Below are 24,904 nucleotides of genomic sequence, written 5' to 3'. Positions count from 1 at the left end.
CAGCGAGCAGGGGACCGGGGCCACCCCACCGTGGTGGGAGGTGGCTGCTCCTGCGTGGCCACCAGCTTCTGCAAGGCTGGCTCCACTGCACCCAGCCCCGCGTGCGGCAGCGGGATACATCACTGACTCGTCACCGATGGCCAAGGATGGCTTTCCAGAGATCGTGGTCCACTCCACGCTCTTCTGGTGGGGACAGTTTGAGGCGCAGGCAGGAGGGGCTGAAACCACGACAGCACTGGATCAATTTACCACTCCTGCAATCACGTTAATTTAGGAACTTATGTTTTCGTTCTCACTTCCAGCCAAGGAATAATTGCCCTTTTTCCCTGCAGGTCCCACACCCGCCTCAGATCAGGATCCAAGAAACCTGCGCGGGAGATGACCCATTTTTGCTGTGCCGTAGCTTTGCCTTCCCTGCACTCGGGAGGTGGGGATCCTGCAGGGCTCCGCTGGAGCACCCCTCACGGCCCCGAGCGCTGCTGCGAGGGACGGGGCTCCCCTCCCTCGCTAAGGGGAACAAGTCTGGGATTTTACACAACTCTTCTCCAAGAGCATTTTGCGGCAGCCAGGGCTCAGGGGCTGTAAACAGAGCAGGGAACTGAGGGGCACAGCACTCGCGGAAAAGGACCTTGTCACCATGCAGGAAGTGTATTTTAGCATGTTTTCAAGCCTTGCTTACAGGAAGGGAACCGGTATCAGCCCTGTTTTCGACCATAATGACAGCAGCAGCACCTTTCAAGGCCACACAAACCACTGCATCGCAGGCAGGTACAAGAGAGGACACGTGCCGGGACTGAACGCTTGCACCGGGGTCAGCAGCTTGACACACGTAGCTCTGCGATTACTCCTGACAGTGCAGGACACAACACGGGTTCCTGGAGCTGCGTTTCTCCTCGGGCTCGTACAAACGCGGTCCACTGCCTACCAGCGATCTCTTTGGTCCTGTGCAGATGTAAAACTTTTTTTTTCCCCTACATTTTACAGGAGCAGGTTTCAATACCAGACACCTAACGCTGCCGGTCTGCGCCCCCAGCACTGCCGCTGCCCTTGCACCTTCCCGGACTGCAGTTACTGGAACGGCCTTTACGGGGAAGCAAAGCTGTCCTTTCAGGCTGAGCATCCTTGTGCCTCCCAGGGTGGCTGCCAGCACTTCGCTGCTCAGCCCGCCAGACGGTGCAGCAGGAGCTGCTCCTGGACTCAAATAACCCTCCGCAGGGATCCGCCGCCAAAAACCGTGACTCTGTGCAGGAGCAAGGGAATTCACTGGCTCGCAGCAGCGGCTTTGCAGCCCGAGACTCGAGATCCAACTTACAAGCGTTTCCTCAAAAGAGGAGCGGGGATAGAGCTGCAGAGGCTGTACGTCAGGCAGCTGAAATACCAAAAGGACTTTCCCAAGTCACGGGGAGCTGCGCCCGATGCCGGTCCCGACGCAAGAGCAGGCTCACGCCGTCAGCCCCGCAGACAGGGCTGTGTCTCCCCGTCTGCCTGGCCATGCCTATGGCAACACGCACCGCGCCAGACGTGAGGCCTCAAGGAAACACAAACATTTTTCAGCTGCTACCTTTCATACTTTCCCTGGGCTGAACACAGAGCTCCCAGACAATTCACACTGCCTTCAACTCCATGACCTTGACAGACTATTTTATACATAGAAAAATCATTTTGCAATGAAGGAAGAGGTTGAGAGAGTGAAAAAGCAGAGTCCTGATGTCGGTTATCAGGGATCCTAGAGAGCAGGAGGCAATCCCCCCCCAAAGCTCTGGGGTTTACCAGTATAATGGCAGATGTTAAAGGAAGACCCAGACCTACCTCCCACGTCCAAGTCCACTTTATAGTTGATGGAATGGGTGTGTATGGTGCCCAGCGTGTGCTCCCAAACCCTATTGCCATATCTCAGACCATCCCCGTGGAGAAAGGACGAGCTCGTGTACCCCGTCGCCTGGACCTTGCCTTCGATGGCCCCGTTCTGGTAGAAGATGAAGTCCCAGATGTAGTCATAGTTGCCCACGGTCGCAATGGACCGAACGACCAGAGCGGAGTTGACCAGCCCCCCGTAGTAGAGCGACTGCAAGTTGGAGTAGTGGCGCCTGAGCGGGGAGCCCAGGTTCTGCTCAAAGATGCAGAGGGAAGCCTTTTTCTTGCTGGGGCTCAGCGTCTCAGACAGAGAGTGTGTGTCGACATAGGTGGCCGAGTACGGGCAGTCCACCCCTCGCACCAAGGGGGAGGTGTAGCGCCCGATGCCAAAGCTCCCATCCATGTACCGCGTTGACATCCCTCCAGGGCAGTTGGAGCCATACACCGACAACGCTTCTTGGATGCTGATTTCGTAGGCAACCCTCTCCCCCTTGTGTCGGATGTCAAACAGGCGCAGGCCCCGGCTCACGCTCATCCCAAAGGCAAAGCTCCACGCCTGGAAGAGGACATGGTTGCTCCTGACGCTGTAGCGGGGACCCTGGGGCTCGTACTGCAAAGGGAACAGCGCGGCCGAAGGCGCTCGGGGCTTCATGGACGAGAAGTCCCCATCCTGCGGCACCTTCCTCACCTTCTCCACGCTGATGCGACCCTGCACGTAGGCGCTCTCCAACTGAACCATGTCCCTGTAGTACTGCCCGTTGTAGAAGACCCTGCTCACCGCCCACCGGGAGATGTCCAGGCTGCTGTGGTCCACCAGCACCTCCAGCCCCACCGGGTGCACAAAGAACCCGCTCACGTTCTGAAACAAAACGAACCAAGTGATCCGATCTCCAGACTGGAATCCGCGGGGAGCGGCTGTCATGGCTGCCAGACTGGCTCCATCATACTCCATTATTTGACGCATGAAAGATGGAGCTGCGGGGAACACTTGGCTTTTTAAAAACCCTGAAATCTGTTTGTATTCAACAGCCAGTGTTGGTCTGCGGTGGTACGGCACCTTCCCCCCGTACTTCTGCACCGTGACGTCCCGGTGATACACCGGCGTTGGCAGCGGACCCACCACGTACTCGGTGACGTTGGGGTCTGGCTGGTTCCCAAAGTACAGCACAGCCAGCGCCTCCCGGGGGGGGCGAGCCCCCCCGCCATCCAGGAACCGCAGCACCTCTGCCTTGGCGGGGACCTGCACGTCGACGGAGGCGATGCAGTTGTCGGAAGGTTTTGCACGCGAGGCGTCAACCAGCTGCACCCCGAGGTTTCCCCGCAGGTACCGCACCACTTGCGCCATCTCTTCGGGCGTCAGATCGGCAAAGACCAGGCTCTGGCCGTCATCGGTGTCCTCCTGCTCCAGGGGCTGGTGCTGGCAGGTGCTGGGGGTCCTTGCTCTGGTCAGCAACACACAGACTAAAGCAAATATCGTGGCTAAAGCCAGAACGAGGAGGATGAGCAGAGTTTTCATGTGCATGGTGCTGCTGGTCCTGAGGCATTCACAGCAGCTTTCAGAGCAGGGTTTCTAGCTGCTGCCTCTGTCAGTTTAAGCTGCACTGGATGGATTAGCACGGAAAGTACAAAAGACTGGGAGAGGCTAGGGGAGGAGATCTGAAATTCGTGGTGACCAGAAAGGGCAGATCTCCTCTCTCAGCTGCAGCCTTCTCTGTCCTCCTCCACGAGCAGTGCCCTGAACAAACTAGTGGAGATGCAGGGTCAGTGACTCAGACAAGTTTCACATTATTCCGTTACTTTTTTGGTCCAACCTAGCTTCCTGAGGCTGCCTGTAAAAATGAAGATCCTGTAGTCAGCCTGAGGTGGCTGGGACCACTGCGAGGCTCTCACAAGCTGGGAATTGTTGCCGCACTGTAGAATTTCACCTCTTTGCAACTCACCGAATTTCCTTGTTTATCAGGCTGCTTCCTTGTAAACATTCTACCTGGCAGCACGATTCCAAGCTTGGAGTTACTTTTTATTTTATTTTTTTAAATTCTTCCACATGGAAGCCTTTGCTGAAAACACATCCACCTGTGTAGTAGAAGAACAACTTTGGCAGGCATGGAGAGACGTAGTTCAGGATGATATTTGGGCCCCAATGCACTGTGAACAACCACCTCTCAGTTTGCGCCTCTGATCTGCTACGAACCAATTAATCCCCCGGCATCCCACTGAAACGAGATCACGCAGCTTTTGTCCCTGTCTCCGATTCAAAGATAAACCGAGGTGCAGCTTCTGAGAAGTTCCATCAAGGACAAAACCACCCCCAAGCCGCAGCATCCAAGCACACGGCCGGTGCAGTGCTGCCGGGCTGCCGCTGCCCAGGCTGAGCAGCCGCCTCCGGGATTTCTACCGAAGGTTTGTGACAACCGCGCTCTGCCATCCCCACCGGAGGTGGCCGCTGGTCTCGCAGCACTGCTGAAAGGCCTTTGGCAGCACGAGGTGGGCAGACAACGGGACTCGGCGCTCCATCCTGCCATGCAGCAGATGCTCGGGGTAGACAAGACGCACCGCTTTAGCTACAATCCCTGCCTGTCCCTGAGCTGGTGCTGAGAAGCACGAGGCATCCAAGAGAACCAGGGCTGGAGATTCAACCCAACATTTCCACTCCTGTTGCCAGCCTCACCTCACCTCACCCTGGCCTTCTCTTCCTCCTCCCGTCAGAGTTTCCCAGTGGGAGACAACCCCCCCCAGCCTCAGCACTGCCTCCAGTTCTTCCTCTGCAGCGGCTCTTGCCCGGGACTCAGCCCCTCCACGGTCCTCCAGCTGTGCTCACCACACTGCTAGGCAGAAGGCCACGTTGCCATAGGACACACTCCATTATCCTCACCACCGCTGGCAGCCTCAGCCTTCTTCAGCCCAGGCTGCAGCGGTGCAGGTCAGGGACACGCACGTCCGCTCCGTGCCAGCACGCGTCTTCTCTGCCTCGCCGACTGCTGCGCCAGCAAAGCCTGCGGACCCACAGCACTCAATTCACGTGGCCGCCGTGCCAGAAGAAGGGCTCGCTCTGTGGCATGGACACAAACAACGGGGAGAGGCAGGACAGATGAGAGGAGAGCCTTGGTTACGCGGGATGCGACAGCTGCAGTTTCAGAGGTACCCTGCGCTCCTCTGCTTCCCGCTGGCCAGAATCAGACGCCTCTGAGTAGCCCCAAGTTAAGCAAAGCGGCGCTGACTTCCGAGTCAGTCTTTCCATCCATGAAGTCAACAAGGCTTCGAAGATTACTTGGGGTTAGGCTTGAAAGAAAAAAGTTGCCTTCTGGTGTAAGCCTAGAACACGGTATCCGTTTCACTCAGAGCGCAGAGAGGAAGCTCTGGTGCCCCAGTTCAGGTTTAGAGCAGAGCCGGGACGTACCTCCTGCCTCCCAAGTATTCAACAAGTGTTCCGCTGCAACACGTGCCTACGCAGCTGAGCCCAGACTGCTGCACGGACCTCTGAGGCTGCATACATGGTGCTCACATTGACATTTCCTTAAAGAATTTAAAAAAAAAAAAAAAGAGCGGATCGTTCAGTTTTGCCTCTTGGGTTTGCATCCCAAGTCCCTAAAAGTCAAGGCATAGGCTGCAATTACAGACGGTCATTTTCTAAGCAGCACAGCAGTAGTTTAAGAGAACTGGACAAACTCCACAGGCCTTACTGCCCCACAAATCACAACTCAACCCTGCAGCTTGTCTGGGAGACGTCTGAAAATAAAGTGTGGGAACACTCCTAGTTCTGTGCATGTTGGGTGTCTGGAAAAAAACAAGAGAAACCCTGACCTGCAATGACATCGCCATGACAAACCAACCCACAGCACCCCCCCTTGCTCTGCAGGATACAGATGACACAAACGCAGCTTTCTGTGCTGTGTCTGCCCCGCCACAGCGTATGTGCCGCGGATGCTGCGTCTGACACCACGTCCTTTAATACTGTCCGTTTCTGCTGTACTTCTCAAGCCGAGGACTTTTAAAGCCTATTACACACAACCCAAGAATCAGCCTGCACTTCCTGCGAGCTCCGCTTCAGAATAAACAGAACAACCCTGAATCCATCTCCATCCTGCAGTAGAAATGTCAGGAAGCGGAGTATTTAACCGAGCCCGCAGAGCCAGGCAACTTGTGTCGATACCTTACCGATGAAAAGCGATCAGGCATCTTTAAGGGCCACACGTACCACTGAATTGCTTGCGTACCTTTCTCCAAAAGAAGCCTGAAGCAGCTTAAAGCTAACCTAGAATTTAAAAAATTACATGTCTCACAACAGCATAACTTGTTTATGACCTGTTCGGTGCACATACCTCTTCCCACAACTCGGCTCCCCAGACTGATTAGCCCATCGCTCTGTCCCACACCTAATACAGAGAATTCATATTCTACCGATGTTTATTTTGGCTGCACGGTTGCTTTTAGGAACTGCCCGTCAATACATCTTCTATTTACTAAATTGCCCACATCTCCCAAACAAAGCAAGGAAGAGAGGAGTTTGCTGGTTTTCACTTGCACGGAAAGGTAGAGGTGGCAAAAAATAGTCTCCGAAATTTATAGAAACCAAAACCAGAGACAAACAGCTTTTGGCTCAGGGAAACTCGGCGTCAGGACTGCCAGACAGCTGAGTAAAGAGTACAGTACAGAAAACTCCTTGCCAACTCTCCTGACACGGGCAAGTCTTAAGCATATCCCAAGCCAGACCTCAGACTTTGGAAAACTCCCACTCCCATTCTCTCGTCTCACAGGGTCAGCTTGCGTAAAACAGAAGGGTGGAAATTGCTTGACCCTTACCCATGCCGGCTGCGTTTCTGGCAGCGTTTGTGTCTGCACACAACTGCTGTGCCTTTATTTTCCTCTCAAAAGTCTTAACGGTCACTGCATATAAGCTGGGGTGCCTCAGGAACCTGTGAATTAGAGCCCTGACGGCACGCTGCCACTTCTCCTGGAGAGCAAAGCAGAAACCACCACACTGAGACCGAGGGGTGAAGAGCACGGACAGCAAACCCTCTCCCGCTCCTGCGGATGAACCGCGCTCCCTGCCAACACCCGCCAAGACAAGGGTCCTGGATGCTCCGTCCTTCCACAGGACCTCTGGCACAGGCCTCCTGGGAGCTGTTTCTTCTGGCTGTGACGAGGAGGAACCCCCCGTGCCACACCACATTGAGCCAGCTGGCAACAGTCCTTCCTTTGAGCTCTGGCTCCGGCCACCTCAGCTCCCAGCAACCCATTTCCAGCTCAACTCCCACCTTCCCTGGAGCGGCTCGGGCACCATCAGGACTTTCCCCACCGCAGGAAGCAGCATGGGGCAGGCAGGAGGCACAGAGTGTCTGTCTGTCTGCAAGCGGCTGCTCCATTCTCAGCAGCTGGAGGTGTCCAGGCTGGACATGCCAGGCGGGAGCCCCGGTCTGCGGCAGCCGCTCCTGGGGCTGGGGACGGGCCCCACCTAGCGGTACCGGGCTGGGCAGGGCGGCCAAGCCCCGGCCAGGGGTCCAGCACCCCCGCGGCTGGGGGACAGGAAGCTCAGGGAACAGGAGTGCCACTGGAGCAGTCTCTGCACCCCTGGCTGCGGCACAGCACACGCACAACAAGAACAAGGACAATCCCTCAAGGAGAGCAGCGGACGCTTTGCCTGCAGGATTGCACGGTGGCCGGCGGTTCCTTTGGTACCACGAGCACGGAGCAGCCGAGAGAGTAACGGACCGTGTGCCAAATGCACGTACCAGGTGCAGCATCCAGGCGCCTGTCCCAGGACAGCGCTGCAGACGCCGGCGTGGCGGAGGTGCAAGAGCAGCCACGGAGCAGGCTGCAACCTGAGAAACGCCACACGCATCTCTTGTGTCTGTTTTCAACCGAGACGACCCAAGTCCTGCACACTGGGCTGAGGTGGGACAGACCACATCAAACCCAAGACCGTGGGCGTGCTAAAGGAATAGAAACAACCTACAAAGCAGCGTGTAGCAGTTTACAACGCAGTCAAAAAGAGGAATGAGGAGAATGCAGGGAAGGAGCAACTGGATGCGAGAAAGGCAGGACCAGAACAGACGTCAACGCTGCACAGCCTAAGAGCTCAGTATCACACACAAGGGGCTACCTTAAAAGAATTCCAAGTACCTTATTTTAATTTCTTGACATGGTAAAAGTTTACATACTTTCATCTGGCAAAGAGAGCCGAACAAATTAAAAGGAATCAATACAAAGAAACACAAGGGGAAGTGCTGCTCCCAGACAGCAGCTGGAACGCAGTTGGTTTGTTACTGAATATTTATTAGCGGGAAGACTAAGAGTTGACTTACTACAAACAACAACAGAAGAGTCTATAGCAAGGGCCAGCAGCCCTCCACACTGGGCAAATCCCTGGGAAACCAGCAAGAGACAACATGGCTCTTAGATGTGGCAGCAGAAGAAACAAATTTAAAAAAAAAAAAAAAAAAAAAAAAAAAGGAGGGGAGAAAGTTCATTCCATTTGTCACTGTTGTTACAATGAGGTTAACACAACTATTAAGGCTACTGCACAATAAGAATATACGGGTGTAACAGCAAGACCCGGGAAACAGCAAGGTTCCTGAAACAAATGATTTCAAGTTCCCTGAATAAGGGACTTCAGTAGAAATACTATAAATAAGAAATTTTTGGAGCCTGCAGCGTTATGGGCCCACTTGCCACACACAAAAACTGACGCAACACAACCAGTCATTTCCAAAGGGGTTTGTAATGGACCATGAAACGTTCCGGCGGCTTAGAGGAGTCACCAGGCACACGAGAGTGCACTTTGCAGGGGAAAGACTACAAGGTCTGCAATGGTACCGGGCGGGTATCGGCAATCCTCGCCCCCACGCACCGACTGTCGCAGCTGGCCTGCTCTGCCCAGGCAGCGGGAAGCGCTGCCAGGAGACAGCGGGTCTCAGACTCGCCACGTGTGGAGACTATCAGGGCTTTAGTATCAGACCTCCGGCCCCTCCCTTCTCTCAGCCTGGGCAAAAGCATCGCATGCTGAAGGGCCACTGGGATGTATGTGAAGTAACATTGGTTTGAGCCAAGAAAGCGGCTCTAGTCAAATCGCAAATGGGAGCGGAAGCCACCTGAGCTCACGAGCAGCCAGGACAGCAACCAGCCCGAGTTTCAAGCACCACCTTGAGCTCTGTGCTGATCTAGCCAGAACTGACAAGGCAGAGACGGATGGGGCAGGCTCTGCCGAGTCGGAAAAGAGCCAGAAAAGGAGCACAGACTGCTCAGCGGCAGAGGTTCCCCCATCTTTGCAATGGGTCAGTGCAGAGCAGTGGTGGCAGTGAAGAGAGCGAGCTTCTCCGCCACTGCGCCACCACCTGGGCTCGCTCTCGTGCCGAAGACTGTCTGCCCCATTCCCAGAGACCCCAGCAAAGCCTCCAGCCAAGAGGTGGGACAGGATGAGGGCTTGGTCTCTAGTGTCGTTCCTACACGGGTAGGAAGAAAGGCATGAAGGAATGTTCCTGCCTGGCTGGTGCTCTCACTCTGCAGTAGCCTCTAGGGCACCGCAAAGCGGCACGGCCTTCTCGCTGCCAGTTACTAGAGGGAGGGAGAGCTCCTGAGACCTGAACAAAACCAATCACAAAACTAGGCGAGAATTTCTTTAGAGTTTAACTAAGAATGCGATACTATTTCCAGCCAGTTTCCCATCTCGATAGTCACGTAACAAACCAAGGCAATGACGGTCTTTAGTTGACTGAACAGTTCTCAAGTTCAAACGTTGACACTTAATAGAGGGTCTCAGCATTGCTGCTCCGAGGCCTCTTGATCTTCTCAATGTTTTTAAGGATCATGTCATGCAAAGTGACCTGCAAAAAGGGAGAACAGGACTCAGGCAAGAAGGACAAAGTCATTCAGCGTTCAGCTTTCACAACAAGCACCGGTTAGAACAGCGCAGCTCACCTTGGCACCACCCCAACCCCTGCGTGCCTAACCTAACACACCTCGTTAAGATAACGGCTTCTTTCAGCCAGATGTTAGAGAAGCCGCTGCACGTAACACCAAAAAAAAGATTTCTTTACAGACCCTGGGGATGGCTTGTACTGCATGAAGAGTTTAGGACCACAGGTTCCCACAGAGGCGGAAGGAGTATTTTGTGCTAGACCCCTGTGAACGCTCAGTTGGAAACACCCGCATCTCTGGGAGATGGTGGAGCAGCAACAGTCGGCTCTTCTCGTTCGAGCCAAAGCAGAGCGGGGAGGAGAGAGGCTTCCTGCCAGGACTAGGTGTACTCGTAGCGAAGGGGGAGAGCAGCAGTGGGGTCAGAAGGGCTCTCTCCACTGCTGCGCAGGGAGCCAGCGTGAGCTCCCGTTTTTCACTTACGTATTGATTCCTCAGCTCTGAAATGATCAGGCGCAGACTAATGTACTCCTTCTCATCGATCTCTGTCACTGTGCGGCGGTAGTCCTCCTGCAGAGAGCAGATGCGTGGCTGAGTGGCCTGAGCTCAGCTGTGCCTCCCACACACCAAGCGAAGGTCCCACCTTTTGCAAAGTAACCCCCCCTTTCACCTTGCTCTCCTCCAACGCGGATGTCCCGCATCCTTGTACGATCTCCCCTCTTCCCCCCGGACCCTCAGCTCAAAAAGGACAGTGATGAAATCGCCCCAAGAGTCCCAAAAAGCAGCAGCATGTAACCTGTAAATCTCCGCTTCCCCATTTACTTACCACATGAGGGTACTTAGCTATTTTGGAAACCAACTTTGCTCTTGTGATATAATATCTGGTTAGGAAAAGGGAGAGACTAAAGGTCAGATAAATGGCACCAAGATTTTTTTTCAGGCCCAAGCTGCCCTAGAAAAGCTGGGGAACCTTCCCCAAGCACTCTACTTTTCCCAAGAGGATCCCAAAAAAGAGGAGGATCCCAAAAAAGAGGTCTGTTCTTGCCTGCCTACCTAGAAATCTGGTCCAGGTAGGATGCTGCCTCACTCTCCACAGTTCGAAGCTCAGCAACTGTTTCCTCCTGCAGGGAAGACAAGGAGCCGTTAGCTTCATGCGACTGCAGCTGGCCTTCAGGGCTCCGAAAGCAACCCGCCTCAGCAGCGCCGTGTCAAGCTCAGGTTTGGGTTTTAAAACCTAAACCAACCCCGACTGCAGCTGCTGGATAGCATTAAGTGAAAGATTCAGAGGAAGCCGGGATCCGTGTCCCTGGAGCACAGCTCCCTCCTACGGCAGGGCGTAGAGCCAGAGGTGCCTTACCTGAATAGAAACACCAAAGTTGTTTCCATCTTCTATCCTGGGGATGAGAAGCTGCACCCACATTTTGACCTGCGGTGGAAAGATCACAACACTGATCAACACCGACGTCTCCACAGAGACCTCTCTCAAAAGTTTTACCCAAAAGCCCTCCAGGACCCTGCCTTTGCCATGCAGGTCATGATAAACTCCCGCAGGTACTTCATGCTCATGCAACACTTCTGAGGAGATCATTTCCCACGTGGCTGGGACACCACACAAGCCGGCACAAGCACAGCTTCCCACGGGAAGCTCTCCTGACTGTGCCACAGACGCTCTCAGCAGGTGTCTGTGACCGTGCAAAAGGGGGGTGAAGAAAAGCCTCAAGGAAGGAGCCTGCATAACAGACATCGTTCTCCTTCAGGAGGGGACCTACAGAGCTCCCCGAGGGCTCAGAAAAACATTATTTCCCTGCACCTACCTCCCAGCCTCTTTTAGACACTGTCACACGAATCCCACCTTTCCTCACATACAGAGTACAGAGGGGCCTGCTCCTTCCACTCAGAGCAGCTCTGCCTCTCCAGGAGCAACCCAGGGCATCCTACTGTCTGTCTCCACTTGCTCCAGCACTCATACCCACCGTATTACACTTCTCAATAAGCAGCCTGATTTCTGGCTTCACTTTCTCAATGATGTCCACCAGCTGCTGGTTGCTCTTCAGCATCCCGTTGGGCATCACGAACACTTTGGTACCTAGCGCCAGAGGAGAGAAACCACCTCGCGTCAGCAACGCGTAGGAACAGCTGTGCCGGGGATCAGACCGAAGGTCCACCTGCGCGTCTTATCTCCCGCAAAGGCTAGCGGTGGACAGTGAGCCAGGCTATAGCTAACCTGTGGGGACATTTGACGTGGGATAACAGCAGTTACCATGAAGGAAGAGAAAACATGGAGCGAAGACGAGAGCTGAAGAGCTCTAGGCTGCTGAGGCTGGGCACAAAGGATTGTCCTGATGCGTGTGTATGAGCTGTTTCTGCCTCAGCTTAATCCAAAGTCTGGTATCTTCCTCCAGACAAGGAGAGCTTGCAGCACAGAGCCACAGGGAGATCAGCTGCCTCTGTCAGCAGGCCAAGCTCAAGCAAGTACTACTTATATCTATCAGAGAAGTCCTAGTTATGCTTATAACAGCTGGAACCTGACTGCTCCACAACAGAATGTCCATAGGTCAGGCTCTGAGAGGCTGCAGAGACAGTCCTGCACGAGCAGCAGCTGCTGTCAGGACAGGGCAAGTGGGGTTCATGTGACTTCATACCCCTAAGACACGGTGCACTGGTTCAGGGGGCAGGCAGCAACACAAGACACTTGGGGACTCTTACCCTGAAAGGTCTCTTCGCGGTCTTCCAGCTTCCTCTTTTTCATATTTGGCTAAAATATACAAAATGTTTTACTCACAAACTAGTCGTAAGCTGTAACAGTGTTGCAAAGGAAATAAGGAAAACTTTAGAGCCTCTGCCACGCTCCTGGTTTCTAAGCATCCTTCTTTAAAAACAAAGGAGGACCGCAGAGTACAGCATTACCGCCAGCAGACTTCCCAGGCTCGAGAGACCAATTCCTAAAAGCCTTTGGGAGAGCCATAGCCTGTTATTAAATAAGAGTATCCTACTCCAGCACGGAGCAAGCCATGCAGTTTTAATTAACAGAAGCAGGGATCACAGCCAAGAGAGTAACCTTACCCCGTCCAGTCCATCGTGGCTGTTCGTGAGAAGAATTGGGTCAGGCACTGGGAGGTTCATGTCTGAATGGATCTGAGTGAGATCATGAATATTCAGGATAGGCTCCTGGAAAACAAAGCAGATTTGTTATTTAATTATGAACTAACAAGTTCTGTCACACCAAACACAACAACAAGACAAAAGATTCAGACCTCTCTCTTATCCAACTATAAAATAAGAATGAATTAAAAAAACCCCATCTAACAATAGGCTTGTGATGAGACTTCCCTCCACCCAAGAACAGCATGCCAGCTCCGGCCTGCGATCAAAGCTATCAAGCGTCTGCAACGCCGGAGTCCCTGTGAGACCACAGCATCGCGAAGGACGGCCCCAAGTTGCCAAATACGTAGGAAAGATAAACGTGGTGATCACACAAAGAAAACTGAAAAAGGAAGTACCCCCTCTAGAGCTAAGAGCACTCAAATGCACGCGGGCAACCGAGCCACCGCTTCGCGTCTTTGTAACAAGGGGAAAACGCACAAGAAAACGTGCGGGACCAGACCTGCCACGTCGCTTTGGACACGTGGCTCGAACGTGACAAAGGATACAGGGGACAACATACACCTTACCTTAAGGAACCCATCGAGTTCTAACAGCTTCTTTGGGAAAAAGTTTGCCACCAGGTCTTCAGCCTGAGAGAGAAAGAACAGACGATGACGTCAAACAATACTGTGAGGGTCCCACCAGTGGGCAAGAGCACCAGGGAAATCAACTGTCCAAAGGTGGGAAACAAGGGAGAACAGGAGTTCTGCCCGCTGCCGACCACCGCGCTAAGCTGAGGTGAGAAGATGCCAGGAGAGCCGCGAGGCTACGTAACCTCGCTCCAGCTGGTGCCTGAAGCTCTGAGCGCTGCCAAGCGCCCAGGAGAGGCTCAAACAGCAATCGAGTCCCTCAGAAAGATACAGCCAAACGGCCTCTTTCCTGTCCCGTCACGTTCCGGACAGAGGAACACTCACCTCGCTCGTGATCCGCTCCCTGAAGGAGTCAACCTGCGGGAGGAAAGAAGCAGCGGTTCAGAGCCGCTCTCTGGAAGCGGGGCCCAGCGCAAGGCAGGCTCTGCAGAGCTCGGCTCAGCCTGGGCCCCAGCTCCCGTCCTCGGGACCTGCGCCCCATGACTGGAAGGGCCCACGAGCACCGACCGAGCGGCGGCGGCTGCCTGGGGACGCCAGCAGCAGCTCCCCGTCCGGCCCGCCCGCACGGCCGGGACACCAGGACGGTCCAGAGACGCGAGGGGAGGGGGCAGAGCCATGGGGGCGAACCGAAAACCGAGCGGGTCCCGCCCGGGCCGGCTGCGGCACGGGGCGCGGAAAGGAAGCTCCATCGTGCCGGACACGCGCCGCCCCGTTCGCCAGGGAACCGCTCGGGGGCGGCCGCGGCGCGGCCCCGTTCCCCGCCCCCGCCCCCCGGCGCTCCTGCGGGGCCGCGGTGCGGCGGGCGGGGGGACGGACGGGGGGGGGGGGGGGGGGGGAGAAGAGAGGCAGAGCCAGGCGGGCGGACCGCGCGGCCGCACGACCAACGGCCGAGGCGCAACGGCCGGGCGGCGCCCCGGGGCGGCCCCGAACCCGCCCCGCCCCGAGGCCCGGGCCGGCGCCGGCCCAGCCCGACGGGACCGCGGGGGCCGGGGCGGAGGGCGCACCTTGAGCTTCACCTCCGGGTCCACCTTGAGCAGCGAGGCCATGGCGGCGGCGGGCGGGTCCGGGTCTCGCTCTGGCGCGGGGCCGCGCTGCCGCCTGCCCCACCACCGGCGTCGCCGCCACCGGAACTGACCTCACGCGGCGCGCCCGCCAATGCGGCGCGCGCCCGCCGCCCGCGTGACCCTCCCGCCGCGCGCACGCGCCGCCGGGTCCTGGCCGCTCACACTACCCGTCCGGGGCGGGGCGAGAGAAAATGGCAGCCGATGCGGTAACCACCCCCTTTCTTCCCTTCCCCCAACCCCCAGCCCCCTCCCCCCTCACACCTCTTTACACCCCTGTCAGGACCGTGCCCTGCCCGCGTGCGTCACATCCGTCGCGCGGCGATGGCGGAGCGGGCTGAGCGGGGCTGAGCGGCGGCATGGAGGGGAGCCGGCCGCCCGCCTGCACCACGCAGGTCAGCTTCGTCTGCCAGCGCTGCAGCCAGCCGCTGAAGCTCGACACCTCCTTCAAGATCCTCGACCGCCTCACCATCCAGGAGCTCACCGGTACCGGCGGGGCGGGGGGACGGGCGCGGGGGACGGGGGTGTTGGGGGTGTTGGGGGAGGCCCGGGCCCGGGTGACGCCTCCTCTCCCGCAGCCCCGCTGCTGACCGCCGCCCCTGCCCGGCCCGGGGACGCGCACGAAGAGGACAGTGCCCTGACGGAGGTACGGCGGGGTCGGGTGGGGCGGGGCGCGGCGGCGGGATCCCCGCTATCCCCGGTGACGGTGTCCCCTTGCCCCGCAGGAAGCCTTCGCGGAGCACCGGCAGGATGGCGTGTCCAGGAGGTTCATCCCGCCGGCCAGGTACGGCCGCCGCCCCCCCTCCCTTCACCCCTCCCGGCCTGTCCCAGCTCTGGGCCCGGCCGCGGGCAGCTTCCCTCGGGCAGCACGGGCCGGCGCTGAGGACGTGCCCGGGGAACGGAGCCCCGCGGGGCATCCCCTCTGCCGGGGGGGGCCCTCGTCAGCCTTGTCCTTGACCGCCTGTTTCGTGTGACCCCCTAGAGCTTCCCCAAGGGGTTCCCTGGGTCCCTCCGCAGGCAGCGGCGCAGCCGCTTGAATAGACGTGAACGCGCAGTATTTAAGACGCTGCTTGTTAGCTGTGGGTTAACGCAACACGCTGTCCCATAGAGCTCTTCCGAAATGCAGGCTGCCCCGCCCTCCCGCAAGTCCATCTCCTGTGTTCTTCCTTTCTGACTCTTGAACTAGTCTCGGATTTAAGTCTAGCGCTAGACCTGGCTCCCCTAGACCCTCGGTACTCAGCTCTCAATAAAATTCTTTCCAAGAATGATGTCAACAGAAAGCGCCAACAGTTTCACGCTGATCGGAGAGGCGTCAGATGGCGGCACGATGGAAAACCTCAGCCGGAGACTGAAGGCAAGTTTTACATGAGCTGGTGAACTCGGATACATTTTGAACGGAGCATCAGTTTTTCTAGCTGCTCCGCAAGATTAAACTGCGGTTTCTCTTAGCACTGGCCTTCCGGTATTTTTGTTGGTGAGTACTTCAGTAAAGCTGCCTTATTTTAAATAATATTTAGACCTTTGACCAAAAACGTTTTGCAATTGAAGAAGCACGAGCCCATCCGTTGAGAACCAGCCGGCAGCTGCCTTGTGGCTTTGCTGAACTAACGGTGAGCTCTTCCTGCAGGTCACCGGCGACCTCTTTGACATTATGTCTGGGCAGACCGATGTGGACCACCCTCTGTGCGAGGAATGCACGGACACGCTGCTAGACCAACTAGACACGCAGCTCAACATCACAGAGAACGAGTGTCAGAACTACAAGTGAGTGATCCGGAGGTGAACGCAGACCGAGGTGCTTCAGGGACAGAATACAACCCTGATCCGGCTTTCCGTGATCGGTAACAGGCGTCCCTGACTGCAGCGCTTGGTTTGCTTTGTCTGAATGAGATGAAAAAATTATTTTTGAGAGTCCTGTGCTGCACAGCTTCTCCGGCTGAAGTCTGTGAGCCCGTCGGGATCAATGCGGAGAGCTCGGGCTTCACGAGAGGCGCACACGAGATCAGAGTCCCTGTTTGCACCTCTGCTTGCGTGCGCGGGCTGTCACAGAAACGGGGACTGTTGGTGGGGGAGCTTCCCAGGATCCCTGTGTTGGTAATCCTGTCGCTCTCCTTTAGGAGGTGTCTGGAGATCCTGGAGCAAATGAACGAGGATGATAAGGAGAAACTGCAGACAGAACTGAAAGAACTTGCGTTGGAGGAAGAGCAACTGATTCAGGAGCTAGAGGACGTTGAGAAGAACCGCAAGATTGTGGCTGAAGACTTCGAGAGAGTCAGGGCAGAGGCAGAGCGGCTGGAGCAGGAAGAAGCTCAGTGAGTGAACTACAACTGCAATTTAGGGCAGGGATTTTAGGTAACAGTTAAAAGAGATTATAATGTGGAGAAACCTGTAAATAATGCCCGAATGCAACTGGCTTGTTCTTTGCAAAACTGAAGTTGGCCAGACCAAAAAAAACTGGTATTCCCTGTGAGCAATCACTTTTCTGTAAAAGCCTGCACTTAACATTTCTTGTCTTGCTTTTCTTGAAAGGTATCAGAAAGAATACTGTGAATTCAAGAGGCAACAACTGGAGCTAGATGATGAGCTGGAAAGTGTGGACAACCAAATGCGCTACGCCCAAACGCAGTTGGATGATTTAAAGAAAATCAATGTGTTCAATGCAACCTTTCACATCTGGTAATATAAACGCTGGAATATTTTGTCAGTTTGCTAAGAATCTGTGATGTAGGGCCCTTGAAGTAATACTGCACCTGACAGGAAAGGTGCTGGTCAAGTTGTAGTTACCCACAGCAAAGCAGTCGATCATGGCTCCCAACAGTGTCAGCCAAGAGGGGTTTGCTACGCCATGCAGGTGCCCTAGTAGACTCTGAAACGGCTTTTTCACCAACGCCATTAACGAACCGGGAGCTGCCGCACTAGCCAACAGCAGTGCTCTAACGTCAGGCTTCGCAGAGCTGGTGGTTTGCGGGTTTGGTTATGGGGTTTTTATGAACTCTGTCATAAAAAGAGAACAAGTGGTTGGTATTTCTATACGCTTTTTAACCAGAGCCCCCAAACGTTGGTGAGCAGTGTGCGTTCTGTACCTGTTAGTAGGTGGCCCTTGTTTGGTTAGCGCGCTTGAAGCTGTTCCTGCCCCAGTGCGCTTATTTATAATTCCTCTTATCGCAGGCACAGCGGTCAGTTTGGCACAATAAATAACTTCAGACTTGGCCGTCTCCCCAGCGTTCCCGTGGAATGGAATGAGATCAACGCTGCCTGGGGGCAGACTGTGCTGCTGCTACATGCCCTTGCCAACAAAATGGGCCTGAAGTTTCAAAGGTATATGCGATATAATACACGCTTTGCTTACGACACGGATAAAGACAGTTAGACTCATCTGCCTGTGCATCGTATCTCCTTTCAGATACCGTCTTGTACCATACGGCAACCACTCGTACTTGGAGTCCCTCACGGACAAATCGAAGGTAAGAGGTCCCGCACAAATTGGAGACATTGACCTTGAATGCCACAGGGCCCTGGTCACACCGGGGGACGCAGGAGACAAACTCTTTATGAATTTATGGTGCTAGCTGCCCTGACTTCCCCAACACAGCAGTAACGTCTCACTCCACGTCCTGTATCAAGCCTCTCGTTCTGCCACCCAGTAGCACGTTGACTCTTGAACCTCACGCTGTGGAAGGTGGCATGGTTTGGGGCGGTTGTTGGTGATTAGGAGCCCAAGCCCGCAGGTGGTAGGCACTTAGCACAAAACAGGTCAGGCTTATTGTGAGCCACAAACCGTTTCTAAGCATCCTCTGACCCATTTAAGCCTTGCACAAGACTAAAGAGCTGCAGTGACTGTATCTAAAATGGAGAGCTGGGGGTGCCTGAAACAAACCCCTTTTTCCAGGAGCTCCCCTTGTACTGCTCTGGAGGCCTAAGGTTCTTCTGGGACAACAAGTTTGATCACGCAATGGTGGCTTTCCTGGACTGCGTGCAGCAATTTAAAGAGGAAGTGGAAAAAGGCGAAACTCGGTTTTGTTTGCCTTACAGGTGAGCGTTGCTATATAACACATCAAATTAACACCTCGTGTGCTGTCCCGCGCAGCACTGACCTCTGGACCATCCTGTCTCTGCAATCACCCGGTGTCCTTTGTAATGTGCAGGACAACCACATTTGCTCTTAGTTTAATTGCAATCTAAAGCTCGTTCCTCAGGTGAAGACCTGAGCCTTGCGGGATTTCCTTTAAAAACAAAATATTCATATGTAGAATAATATGAATGTCAGGTTTAAATTTTAGTACTTGATGTCATATTGAGATTAGATGCTTGCAAAAGTAACGCACTAATAAAACTTTGTGTGTGATGCAGGATGGACGTGGAGAAAGGGAAGATTGAAGACACAGGTGGCAACGGTGGCTCTTACTCTATTAAAACACAATTTAACTCTGAGGAGCAATGGACAAAAGCACTAAAGTTCATGTTAACTAACCTGAAGTGGGGTCTTGCCTGGGTCTCATCCCAATTCTACAACAAGTGACCACATAAAGAACTTGTCCTGGCAGCTGCGAGTGTCTGCGTTTCGTTGGAGAAAGTCAAATTAAGATGTCTCTTAATATTAACCAGTACAAAATGTTTACAATACCAAAAATCCACAAGACACTTTATTTAAAATACCATTATTACAAGTAGTATGTAGAAAAGCAATATGTAAAGTTATATCACTGAGCTGAACAGAATAAAAACCCAGCTATTAAATAGATGCTAAACTGGTACTTTTGGGGTGCATAGATGTGCGTATAAATTACTGTCAAACTTCAAAACACCAGTGAGTTTGTCGATACTGTTGCAGCTTAACACACAGGTTAGAAAAGCAAAATGTTACAAACAGAGGGAATAAGGTAGAAGAACTCGCGGAATCTCTGCTTGGTCATTAAACAGTAACTATGGTTTGAAATAAAGTATTTTCTAAGTCCTATCAGCACTTCTTTGATACTGTTTAAAATACTGTTAGCTATGACAATATAAACTGTTTGTAATACTTCCTGCAGCCTGTCCCTGCACAGAGGTGCACCGAGTAAACAATAAAACACTATTCTACACAAAGAGTGCTTTCATCTGGCATATGCCAGGCACGGTGGTGGCAGCCCCCCGCGCTCACATGGACGCGCCGAACAGGCGTCTGCTGTCGCGACGATCCCATCGCTTTCAAAGCCAGTGGGATTCTGTGCTTTTCACAACACTGGTCAGCTAGCCGGCTTGCTGGGGGTACGAGCAAAGAGGGAATGTGGTAACAAGCAACCTGGCTGCAGCAGGCTGCCTGAGACTAATCAATTTTTTTAAACACAGCAAATGGAGAAAGAAAGTACAGCCCTGTTTGTAATGAGTGGGCGCGCGAGATGCTTCTGGCAATGCCCATTGCCATGCAGCATACCCTGCACGTTAATGCCTTTTCAAAACATGACTCTCTTAGAGTTTTCTCTTTATTCAAAGGAAACTTATATTCATAACTTAGAAGGTGTAGCTCTTACAATAAAGCTTTCGGTGCCAAAAGAGGCATTTCTAAATGCTACTTTGCTCCTGTGTGCCTCCCTTGGCAGCAGTGGTGTGTTGCCTGAAAGGATGAGCTTTCTAATTAACATGTAATACACAAAACGTTACAGAACACCTGGTGTTCAAAACCAAAAGTAAAGCCAAATCGCGTTGGGTGCCCTCTGCAGCATCGCACAAGATGGACTATTATCAGCAGCGTAGCAGTTTGCTACCGATGATACGCTAGCGACTGGCTGTAGAAGATAGTTCTACTTAAGAGGCATAATTCTCTTCTCTAGAGGTTTTGTTCCACTGTTCCTGGAGTGCTGCTTTGCAGTGGAACTGCCAACGATGTGTTTCAGTACTGCGTAAGAAAACTCTAAGATACTTTGTGAAGTAATGCCAGTGATACAGTTTAAATGCTCCACAACCTTAAAAAAAAAAAATATATATACTTACAGTACCTTAAGAGACATCAGTTTATAGACAGGCTTCTTAACCCTCCAAATCTAACGAGAATATTTGTTCCTGGGCATGCACTAGTGGGTCTCTGACAGAAGTTGAAGCCCCTCAGCATGGATTTTTGTTTGCTTGCTTGCTTGTTTTGGTGTTTTGTTTTGTTTTTTAATTTATTTAACTGTTTCTACTAAAGAAGTAAAAAAAGCTCCTATCTGTAACAGGCTGTTTGCTATAGTATTCAGAAGCAGTTATCCCATGGGATGGCTTCTCCACCCAGCAGTGAAACCACGTCTGTGGATTTGCTCTGGCTGTAAAGAAGCCGAAGCGCGAGGATAAGCTCCCACGAGCACAAGCACAAGCCTTTCTGCGGAATTGCCCATGTACCCTCATAATGCTCCTACAAAAGTATGCATGCTTCCTGCTAAAAACCCCAAAAGACGTCACTTCCCTCACGCTACTCCCAGTACAGTCCACCTCTCTTCCTGCCACACTTAAACCTGTAAACAACCTTCACGGTTTTTCATGGGGAGCTCGTGTTTAAAAGTGACCATACCTGCTTCCATTGCCCAGGGTTTAGTACGAACACGCTTGTGCTGATGATTCCAACAGCCAGGAGCATGAAGTCTTCCTTTACTGTCAAAAACTTCACTCTGCAGCAAGTAAAAGCGTCTTCTGGTGTAAAATGATGCTGGTTTTACAGTTTGAAAGCACCTACTTCTGTAACTGCTATACAGCCTACGGACACGTTAGCTTATTCAGTCCAAACAAAGCCTGATACTGTTAACTTTGACGGTGCTAAAATTGAATTTTTACGATTAAGTTAAACGCTTTCTTCGCTTGCCACTAAAGCAAATGTGGTGAAGCACATTGCTTTGAACTGGTATATTAAGATCAATAAACAACGCTGAAAGCCCTTCAAATTATTTTTTTTAAACATGCCCAAAAAAATGACAGAATGGGAATTATGCTATTTCTTAGGGGTTTTTAGGGTTTTAATTTCAACTAGTTGTTTTAAGCAAGAGTCACATAAGTGACTTACACCTGCAGTTTGCTTGGTGTCGAATTTTCAATGGCAATCTTCAGCAAAGTGTCGTAGATGGTATCTCTTGTAAGATAGGAGAAGTCTAATAGTTGCGTACACATCTGATGTAATGGTTTTGCAGGAAGCAAGCAGCCGTTATGTCCTAGCACAGAGATCATATGTAATCAGCCATACGATTTGGGTCCTTAAACTCAGTTAGAAAGAAGTGTTAGTTACTGTAAGCGAGGGATGCAGATCTCTGGTGACAACTGCCCTTTGTTTCCAAATGCCACCGGCCCTCTCGTGCCATAGGCTTTCTCAATCTCAGTGTAATTTCACTCATTCCAAAATACAGGTTGTCAAGACCTGGGTAAGTCATTGTAGAAAGTGTGGCCTAACACTAGGTTTTGGGGTTTTAAAAAGTTCTTAATTTTTACTGGCTGAATCACAACTGGCTGTCCAACAACATCCAGCAGATTCTACTAAGGACAAAGTTCTCATCTGAAAAGTAAAGCCCTGGATGATCTGAAAAGTTTCACATGCCTTCACAGCATGTAAAAATCTGTAATACAAGACATTTTGGTTCAGATCAGCAATAGCTCTATCATGCTCTTTAAAAAATTCTTTCCTGTTCTCTCCTATTGATACTCTTACCTAAAACCTCTAGAAGCAATTCCACATAAACCAAAGGAGTTGACACGTTGATCTGGAAGTGCAGAGTTTTTAAAACAGCAAGCTCTGACTCAAGCAATTCCTGTTTAGTGTATGAGTATTTTAAGGACTGTAGAAATTTTAAAGCTGTGTCACTGTTAACTATCTGAAGAGGAGGGAAAAAAAAAAAAAAAAGAGAGACAAATTATCTTCTAGGCAATAAGGCACTTGCTAAGAACAAAGTATTTTCTTGCTTTACTCCTCCCACTGAATGTGAGCTGAACCACTGCAGCGGCAATGTTGCCTGCCAACCCAGCTGTCTAACTCGTCCTGTACGCTGGCAAGAGAAATCCAGCTTGAACCTTCTTTCCTGTAGGTCTCCTCTGCTCCACAAACCTTCCCCAGACAGGCACAAGCCCTCTCTAGTCATACAAATTTCGGGCCGAGCTTTCCCGCTGCCCATACTTTTCGAGTAACAAATTGTTACTCGAGTGACAATTAATCTGCCCTAAATGGAAGAGATTTAGGTCTCCATTTCAATATCCTTTGCACTTCATTATCACTATTGTCTTTCAGAGGGGAGGTCTATGACAGATTAGTACACTACACAATTTACTATGCTGCTAAAAATGCTATAGGAAAGGGTTTAGCTGGCTTACATTATAGTGTAAGGAAAGTTTGCTTGCAAGCTGAATGCACGACACAAGTCTCAGGACAAACGTGTCGTATATCTGATGTTTCAGAGAGCTCCAGCTGCTGCCTTGTCCTTGTTCACGACTTTTAACATTCTCTCTGGAGGACTTACAGATTTGTTCTACTTGCTTGATCATAAACCTACAAAAACCACAACTGCTCAGAGAACAGTTCTCTTCTGCTAAGAAAAAGGAAGAAAAGCAATTCTGCATGTACTCAGAATATATGGATAGCTGTTAAATTGAATTAAATGAGTGAAGAGACAAAGCTCTAGACACACAAAAACACATTATAGGTTGTTCGAATGAGCGCTATAGAGCACGCGCAGCGTAACCACGTGAGAGAAATGAGAAACGCACGGAGCATTCGGCTTATTTATTACCTTTCGAGTAACTCTACTGCTTGGTACCTTGCCGATTGGTCCAAGTGCCATTTTTCAGACAAAAGGAATATAAATTCTGGGGAAAAAAAGTGCAACTGTCATTCACTTCAGTCAACTGAAGCTAATTATACAGCAGTTAACCATCTCAGGAGTTCGCCGTAGCTGAAAAAAAGAGTCTCACCCACTATCCGTGTCTCTTTGAAGCATCCAGCCTGACCCGGCAGCTCGCTCAGGTACTGTTCGTTTTCCGTGGCCAAACGGATCAGCGTATCCTCAATAATCTCAGGCGCGATTTTGCCGAAGACGGGGCCTGGGTCACGGCACTGGGCCGCTGCTTGCACCTGGGAGCCCATTCAGCAGTTCAGCTCAGAGACCTTAAGGACGATAATTACTTTAACAGCACCGCGGCGCTTCATCAGAGGGAAAGGGCCGCGGGCGCCAGCGCCATGGCCGTGCTGGGCCTCGGGGACCAAGGGGCACAACAGGGAAGCTGTAACCCCTCGGCAATGAGGCTCCCCCCGCGGGACCCCTCCCCACGGGACCACACACACACACACCGAGCCCCTCCCGCCACCGCGACCCCCCGCCAAGCCCCTCCCCCCCCCGCCACCGGGACCCCCCTTCCCGCCGCCAGGGCCCTGAGGGGAGAGCGCGCCCCGCCTCGGCGCCTTCCCGGGTCACGGGACCTCGCCCCGCCAATCAGAACGCACCTCCTCCGCGGGCCAGCCACGCGCCGGACCTCAGCCAACCACTCGACGCCCCGCTCCCGCTGCCCCTGCGCGTAGCGAGCCTGCGTCGCCCGCGCCCTTCCCATTGGCCAGCCTTTCTGCCGGATGTGACGTTTCGCGCTGTGCGGAAGTGGCGGTGGGGAAGATGGCGGCGCCGCAGGAGCCGGGTAGCGACGCGGCCTTTGCGCGGCGCATCGACCCGGCGCGGGAGCCGGGGCTCAGCCCCGAGCAGCGTCTTCTCATGGCGGAGGTGGAGCGCGTCCAGCGCCGCCGCGCTCTGCAGCGGCGGCTCCGTGGCCGCAACGCGCTGCTGGCGCTCAGCATCGGCGCGGTGGCGTTTGGCATCTGTATCCTGAGGGGCCGGGCCGGGGGGGGGGGCCGGGCTGCGGGGAGGCTGCGCCCGCTGTTTTCCTTAACACCCCCCGCCCCCAGACGGTTACACCTTCTACTCGGTGTCGCAGGAGCGGTTCCTGGACGAGCTGGAGCAGGAGGCAGAGGCGGCGCGAGCGCGGGCACAAGCACGGGCCGAGAGCGCAGCGAGCTGAGCACGGACGGCCCAGCCCGGCCCAGCTCCGGTAAACCCCGTGAGTGAGCTGCAGGATGGGCCTCGAGCACAGAGCAGCCGCCCTTGTGAGAGTCTGGGCCCGCACAGCGCTCAGTGTGGTCCTGAGAAATGCACTGGGGGGGGCTCCCCTGCAGGCAGGGCTTCCTCCCCTGCAGGCAGTTGCCTTTCTGCTGAACACCCAGCAGGGTCTTTGCCAGGGACTTGCTGCTGGGAAGAGCAGGGGTGCCCCCATGCCCATCACTTTCCACAATAAATACCCTGCCTGGAGACTGTGTCAGCGCCTGTTGTTAAAGCAGCTGGTGGCCAGAGTCCAGCTCAGGATCTTGCCACCCACTCAGATGTCTGCTGAGATGGGGCAGTTTTCTGTTTTGCTCTTTGTTTTATCATCTTTTAT

General features: G+C 53.3%; 5 protein-coding genes across 6 annotated transcripts; 2 read left to right on the top strand and 3 right to left on the bottom strand.

The window, feature by feature from the left end:
- Nucleotides 1-1,094: 1,094 nt before the first annotated feature.
- On the bottom strand, nt 1,095-6,813 carry LOC129195665 (membrane primary amine oxidase-like). Its single transcript, XM_054801934.1, has 4 exons — nt 6,655-6,813; nt 2,543-5,367; nt 1,810-2,410; nt 1,095-1,528 (listed from the first exon to the last, which is right to left on the bottom strand). The coding sequence occupies exons 2-4, from the start codon at nt 3,374-3,376 to the stop codon at nt 1,362-1,364; spliced, it is 1,602 nt and encodes a 533-aa protein (XP_054657909.1). The 5' UTR covers nt 3,377-5,367; nt 6,655-6,813; the 3' UTR covers nt 1,095-1,361.
- Nucleotides 6,814-7,959: 1,146 nt separating this feature from the next.
- On the bottom strand, nt 7,960-14,607 carry PSME3 (proteasome activator subunit 3). Of its 2 annotated transcripts, none has more exons than XM_054801639.1 (11): nt 14,456-14,607; nt 13,764-13,796; nt 13,377-13,439; nt 12,769-12,873; nt 12,412-12,460; nt 11,679-11,791; nt 11,063-11,131; nt 10,759-10,826; nt 10,532-10,586; nt 10,189-10,275; nt 7,960-9,674 (listed from the first exon to the last, which is right to left on the bottom strand). In XM_054801639.1, the coding sequence occupies exons 1-11, from the start codon at nt 14,483-14,485 to the stop codon at nt 9,594-9,596; spliced, it is 753 nt and encodes a 250-aa protein (XP_054657614.1). In that variant the 5' UTR covers nt 14,486-14,607; the 3' UTR covers nt 7,960-9,593. The 2 variants fall into 2 exon arrangements, with proteins under 2 accessions (XP_054657614.1, XP_054657613.1); XM_054801638.1 differs by having other exon boundaries at nt 14,444-14,600.
- A 185-nt stretch (nt 14,608-14,792) lies between these two features.
- On the top strand, nt 14,793-19,585 carry BECN1 (beclin 1). The gene is made up of 11 exons (XM_054801637.1): nt 14,793-14,986; nt 15,079-15,146; nt 15,226-15,284; nt 15,764-15,854; nt 16,128-16,264; nt 16,618-16,812; nt 17,030-17,176; nt 17,669-17,818; nt 17,904-17,964; nt 18,390-18,532; nt 18,851-19,585. The coding sequence occupies exons 1-11, from the start codon at nt 14,860-14,862 to the stop codon at nt 19,017-19,019; spliced, it is 1,347 nt and encodes a 448-aa protein (XP_054657612.1). The 5' UTR covers nt 14,793-14,859; the 3' UTR covers nt 19,020-19,585.
- An 82-nt stretch (nt 19,586-19,667) lies between these two features.
- CNTD1 (cyclin N-terminal domain containing 1) lies at nt 19,668-23,643 on the bottom strand. Its single transcript, XM_054801640.1, is given in 7 exon segments — nt 19,668-20,442; nt 21,024-21,120; nt 21,510-21,654; nt 22,146-22,308; nt 22,802-22,976; nt 23,218-23,293; nt 23,399-23,643. Coding segments are annotated over 7 exon segments (1,053 nt in total). The 5' UTR covers nt 23,634-23,643; the 3' UTR covers nt 19,668-20,280.
- A 409-nt stretch (nt 23,644-24,052) lies between these two features.
- On the top strand, nt 24,053-24,777 carry LOC129195596 (cytochrome c oxidase assembly factor 3 homolog, mitochondrial). The gene is made up of 2 exons (XM_054801795.1): nt 24,053-24,292; nt 24,378-24,777. The coding sequence occupies exons 1-2, from the start codon at nt 24,091-24,093 to the stop codon at nt 24,488-24,490; spliced, it is 315 nt and encodes a 104-aa protein (XP_054657770.1). The 5' UTR covers nt 24,053-24,090; the 3' UTR covers nt 24,491-24,777.
- The last annotated feature ends 127 nt before the right edge of the window (nt 24,778-24,904 follow it).

Source organism: Grus americana, chromosome 22, assembly GCF_028858705.1.
Source record: "Grus americana isolate bGruAme1 chromosome 22, bGruAme1.mat, whole genome shotgun sequence".
Lineage (NCBI taxonomy): Eukaryota > Metazoa > Chordata > Aves > Gruiformes > Gruidae > Grus > Grus americana.
The sequence above is the reverse complement of the archived record's forward strand: the minus strand, read 5'-3'. Positions and strand labels throughout refer to the sequence as shown.